This window comes from Chaetura pelagica, unplaced genomic scaffold, assembly GCF_000747805.2.
Source record: "Chaetura pelagica isolate M959 unplaced genomic scaffold, ChaPel_1.0 scaffold34, whole genome shotgun sequence".
NCBI classification, from domain to species: domain Eukaryota; kingdom Metazoa; phylum Chordata; class Aves; order Apodiformes; family Apodidae; genus Chaetura; species Chaetura pelagica.
Window position 1 is genome coordinate 1,481,923 of NW_009952895.1, and position 6,000 is coordinate 1,487,922.

Below are 6,000 nucleotides of genomic sequence, written 5' to 3' on the forward strand. Positions count from 1 at the left end.
ATTTGTGGTCTTAAGAAGGGAGATAATTTACTTCCATAATATAGCAGGCTACCTGCTTTCCTGTCCATAGAATGGACATGGTCTTTATGCAGTCTCCCTGTGTTATGCCGATTAAAAAAGATACTAAGATATTACTGTCTGTCTTGTTTTGTGTCAGTGTCTTCTATATCCCTGTAGAATATTGCTGGATAAAGGTCTTTTCTTCTATCCTTGTAAACAGTGGAGAGCAAGATGAGCCTTTTCTACTCAGTTGTGCTGTAGTTATTTGAAAAGGGATGACTAAATACTTAGCCATATGACTACATACTGCTCCCCCACACTTCTAACCTAAAGGAGATACCCTGGGGAATTTTAAGACATATCTGTCTTGTGGTGTGAAGAGCAATACTACTGGCCTGGTTTATACTGGGGCTAGCTTTGATTAAATCCCTTTGCAGAAATGTTGGTACTACTCTGTTGCTTTGTGTGACCATGGCTCTGTCATTCTCCTCACCTCAAACCCTAGGGAGCTGGCTCGTGAGAAGGTGATGAGGGAAGTCAAGGCTTTGGCCAAACTCGAGCACCCGGGAATTGTGCGGTATTTCAACGCCTGGCTGGAAGCTCCACCCGAGAGGTGGCAGGAGAAGATGGATGAGCAGTGGTTAAAAGATGAAAGGTAACTTGTGGGGTTTTTTTGACAATCCAGTAGGAGGTGGTACATCAACAGAACTGGAGAACTGGTATATGATCCAGGAAGGTGTAGAGATACTATGTAGGAAAGAGACGGTTATTAACTTACCCTGTTGACTTTTCAGTTGAACAAGGTACAGATGTAACACACTTGTGCATGCAGTCTTTTGATTTTTGGGTCCACTGTTGTGTTGAGGTCCTTCTTTCAGCTTAGGAAACAACTTTTAGTTTTTAAGTAAGTTCTGCAATTGAATCTTTGGATGGTTGGAAGATGGAAACATGGCTACTGTAATTCAGTTTTAAACTTTGGTGTCTCCATTCTCTTTATCTATTTCCACTGCTTTCTTCCTGTTTGTTGTCTTGGTTTAGATGGATCTGATTCAGTGCTCCAGTGCTTCAATGAATTTATTTCAGCAGAAATAAGTGAGGGATAATCAGAGTGATGATTTATAAAGCTTGGTAGGAGTAGGTTAAAAATGGAAAAATTAGATAAAGGAGTTAGAGGATGTTAAGAGAGGGGAAAAAGTGGGTGTATGTTAGCTTTTAAAGAATGAGGCCTAATGCAAGATATTTAGTGGTCTCATAATAACATCTTAACATGCTTAACAATTTTTAGAATGTAGCGACCTTTATATTTCAGGCAGCAAATTAACATTTCACAGCTGTAATGCTTCCAAGGCACTTTAAATAGTCATTGCAATGCATGTTCTAAAAGACTGAAATTTTTTCAAGCTGAAGATCAGCCTGATTGCACATTGGGAATCTAGGCAGTAGAGCTTGCTAAATTTTCCTTTATCAACACTCTTGTCTCAGTGAGAACACGTTATCCACAGGAAGAACAGATGCTAAATCCTTGTTATTGGTGCTTCCCACACCTGGGTAGTCATTTACTGTTGTGGTATGACACTGTTCTCAGAGGTAGCAGTTGTTAAAACCTGGGCTTCTGAAGATGCACTTCTAGTGGAATGAAGTTCTGTGGGGTTGATCTCTTTCAATTTTCTTTTTCCAGCATTGACTGGCCACTCAGTTCTCCCAGTCCAATGGATGTTCCCTCCTTTAAGATCAGAACAGAACCATTTTGTACAAAGGAGCACATTGAAGTTATTGCCACCTCATCGGAGATGGTCAGGTCTGTGGGAATACCCTGTAGTCAGTTTGATTCATCTGGAAGCCAGTTTGCTCCTCTGGAGTTTTCTGCCACAGACAACAGGGACTTACACCAGTCAGAAGATCTGCTGTTAAACCATCAGGACAGTGTCCTTACAGGCTGTGACATGGAAGACAGCACTGACAACAATAACAAGCTGGGTCACTCCTTGGAAATTTGTTCTTCAGCTGCTCCTGTTGTACACCTGAGGGAAGGGACTTCTTCTTCTATTGTGTTTGAGGATTCTGGTTGTGGAAATGCTTCTAGTAGAGAAGATAAAGTTGATGTTTCACATGATGAGAGTCTTTCTGAGGATAAGGCAAAAAGTACAAATGAATCTGATAAGAAATCTGCTTCAGGAAGTCCCCTCTCTGTTTCTCCACCAAGGCCAACAAGTTTAAGCCTGGACCTTTCTAAAAATATTGCAGAAAAAGTCAAGCCCACCTCTCCAAAGGTTTATCTTTACATTCAGATGCAGCTCTGCCGGAAAGAGAACCTTAAAGACTGGATGAGCAGAAGATGCACGATAGAGGAGAGAGAAAGGACAGAGTGTCTGCAGATATTTCTGCAGATAGCTGAAGCAGTTGACTTTCTGCATAGCAAAGGATTAATGCACAGGGATCTCAAGGTTTGTATTCATAGGTTACTTCAAACAAAGTGTTGGGGCTTATTTATAGCCATGATCTCACTGGATGCCTGGACTTTCCAAATTCTGGTTGTAACTGGTTATCTCTCCAGACTGTCCTATAGGCAGATGTTTTCTGGTTTAGTATTGTGAATTACCTGTGCCCAAAGTATCACACCAAAGTCTATGGTGCTTTAAGATTCCTGAAACACAAGGACTGGCTAAGTGTCATAGCAAGGTAGCTGTCCCTCAACTGCTTTACAAGCTTGAGCATCAGCAGTTCTGAATTTGACTGCTCTTAACACAGTACAGTTCCCAGTTCTGCTTTAAACTTCTTAAACTGCTTCATGACAGATCATGACTCTGGATACAGGTAAATCTTTTATGTATGTAGGAGTGATATGGCACTGGAGACAAACCTATAAAATAGTTGACTCTTATCAGTGACTTCAGCATGGGTGTTGCAAAAGCTGAGTTAACATCTGTGCAATAATCTGGAGGTGCAGTGCTCCAGGAAATAAACATTAATCATCCATTATTGCAATTAAAGTCTTTATTACAGCAAGACTTCTTGTACCTGGCACAGAGTAATTGCATTTGTTTTATAGCATTTGTAATTCAGGTTCTTTATTAAGGTTGTTAATTTCTGAGCTGTGTGACAAAAACAAAGCTATTTTGGATCCCGTTCTGCCGTTTTAAATGAAGCAGATAAGTGGCAGTTTATTCTTTGATTTAGTGATCTTAAAAGTCTTTTCCAACCTACATGATTCCGTTATTCTAATTCTGGTATTTTCCTTCTTCTTTACTAGTAATACTGCCTAAGAGCTGTGGTGTTACTCCTGGTTAGAGGAAATAAAAATTAAGTATTACTGCTCTAGGATTGAAGTGTAAACTGTCCTGGAGTTGAATCCTGAGTCAATGCCAACTATCACAATGCAGCTTTCTGAATGTCTAATAATAATTTTACTGTCTGATAACATCCAAACGGTTAACTGGGAAAGGTGGATTTTACCCCTGGCATTTAATGTAACTGAAGTCAGGAGTAACTTTTTGTGCCTTTTTTTTTCCATTTTGCTTCTGATCCAATGTTAGTGCCTAATCTTGCTGGAACTTTTAGCACTGAAAGTGTCTGTGTGTGTTACCAAATTCCATAATTCAGTTAAAGAGCCCAGCTGAAATTAGTCTTACCAGCACAAGCTGTGAGAAGGGATTGCTTTTGCCAAACAGTGGAGAGGCAGTTACTGTTTCTCTTTGCTTTTTTGAGGAAGCTTTAAGCTTACCTCAGTGGAGTAAATACTGAAATGATTGTAACAGTCGTTGTAGCTTCTCAGATGGTAATACTTTGATATCAGTAGAAACAAAGATAAAAATACCAGCTGATCTTAGGCAGTAAAAGGGGATTCAAATTCAGTAACATTGAAAAGCTGTTGCAAAGTTAGAAAAACTCACAAACCTGTCCAAGTATTTTCTTTCCTCACAACCATTAAGCAATTACCTTGAAGCATTTATCTGATAAATCTTTAATGCTTGAGAAACTGACCAGAAAAGTAATTAAATCCCTATCTAATACATTGCTAGACATGTTAATTAATAACCTTTCTTAGCAATACTGTCACTCTGCAGTCTTTACTGGGATCACTGTTCAGTAAAGCTTATGTTAGCTTCACTTAAAGCTGCAGTAGTCTTAATCAGCAGTTGTGTACCATTTTGTTGGAATATCTTAAAAGTTCAATATTGGCAGCAATTTGAACAAGAGATTTTATTTTGTTTACTTGATATAAACAACTTAGGCCCTCCCTGAACAAACATGTTCCTGCTTCAGAAAACATCCCATCTGAGTATAGATGTTATTCTGGGATCCTGGAAATGTATTTGTCTGTTACTGCAGAATCACAGAATGCTTGGAGTTGGAAGGCACCTTGAAGATCATCAAGTTCCAACTCCCCTGCATGGGCAGAGACACTTCCCACTAGAGCAGTGTGTTAATTTGGCCAAAATAGCAACCATTAAATATATGTATATATTTTAATATAGTTTTCAGAAACTCCGAGGAACCTACCTCACCTAATTCTGTAATTTGCCCAAGAGATTGTTTGTGCAACCCCAAAGTTCATGCCAGCACTAATAAGCAAATGACCTCCAGGTCGTTATTTGCAAATAACCTGCACTGCTACTTTGTCTTTGCCAGAAGCAGAGCTAGCTGATAGCAGAGGCCAGTTCTTACTCTCACTGGCACTGCCAAAAACTCATTCAGTTATGTGAAAATTAATATCAAAAAGACCTTTTAAATTTTTAAACTAACAGATGTGTTAAAGGCTCCTACTAATCAGAGATACTGTAATGACAAGATGGCAGGAATTTAGGTAAGCAAGTGCATAGGTCACAGTTCAAATTCTTTTGAAGAAAATATAGAAACAGGAGTTTCTGTCAGGTGCATTTACTGTTATTCCCAGGGTAAGGCATCAGTTATGCTTGACAGCTCAAGACAAGTAATGAATTTCAAAGAATTGCAAGAACAGTGTTAAATACATTTTGCAGCATTAATTGAATTAAATAGTAGCCTTCCAGATGTCTGAGCAGCTTATTCATATCTGTGGAAAAAACCCTGGAATTCTTACTCTGAAGAATCTGGAGTGAAATTTCTTTGTAAAAGTGGCAAGATAACTAAACTAAAGAGTGGTTTTATTCTTCTAATTTAAATCAAAATTGTGTGCATCTGCCTTAAGATTTCCTCTTTCTGAATGTGGCCTTGATGGCTTATTTTTGCTGGCAGTTTGCAATAGCAGAGAGTCCATTCTCCTTAATTTGTAGAAATGATATGCCAGCCACTCAGAATCTGTTTTCAGCCAGAGAAGTACCCAACATAAAACTTTGTGTTAAGAGTTCTTGTCCATGAAGCAAGACAGATGTTGTTTATTTCTTGTGTGTTTGTTGGAGGAGAAGGGAAGGGAGATCAAGACACAAATCCCTAATGGAGGCTTTTGTGCCTTGAGCATTAAAATTCTGATAGAAAGGTTTTTGACAATGTGGGTGTGGAATCAAGAGGGTGGGTGCTGTATAAATGCTTCAGAGAGAGCCTGGAGGTGCTGTAGGTGCACAGGGTAGTTTTTGTGCACTAAATGAGCTGTGACTCTGAAGGGCATGACATTCGTTACAGGAAAATGCAGTGGGAGATAAGGCCTGGCTCAGAAGGCAGTTTTAGAGGCAGGATGTGGGCACGGTAGAACTAACAAGTTCTATCTATTTCTGTAGCACTTATCTCAGAGTTGTCTGTTGCTTAACAAAAACAAGAAGTCCTTTTTTCCATCCTGCTTCTTTCTAGCACAGAGTGGGTTTGTCTTTAAACAAGGAAGTGAGGTGGACTTTGAAATAGGTCAGCTTTGTAGTCCTTTAATCTTGGGGAAAAAACGTTCTCTGTACCTGCCTCCTCATGTTCCAGGGATTGTGTCAACAAAGCATAGAACATGTTCTAGCCTTGAAGGTCTGTCCAGGAGCTCTGAGAAGAGCTTGCCCAGCACCACCTGGCTCTTTACCACAGCTCAGCTCTTTTCCCTGTGAA

At 39.6% G+C, this 6,000-nt stretch overlaps 1 protein-coding gene across 1 annotated transcript in view; it reads left to right on the forward strand.

Annotated features, from left to right (window-relative positions):
- Positions 1 to 6,000, forward strand: part of EIF2AK3 (eukaryotic translation initiation factor 2-alpha kinase 3) — a 56,958-nt gene that overhangs the window by 45,919 nt on the left and 5,039 nt on the right. The window contains exons 13-14 of the mRNA XM_009995619.1: positions 506 to 655; positions 1,679 to 2,444. Of these exons, the coding sequence (XP_009993921.1) occupies positions 506 to 655; positions 1,679 to 2,444 (916 nt within the window). The remainder of the gene's footprint in view (positions 1 to 505; positions 656 to 1,678; positions 2,445 to 6,000) is intronic.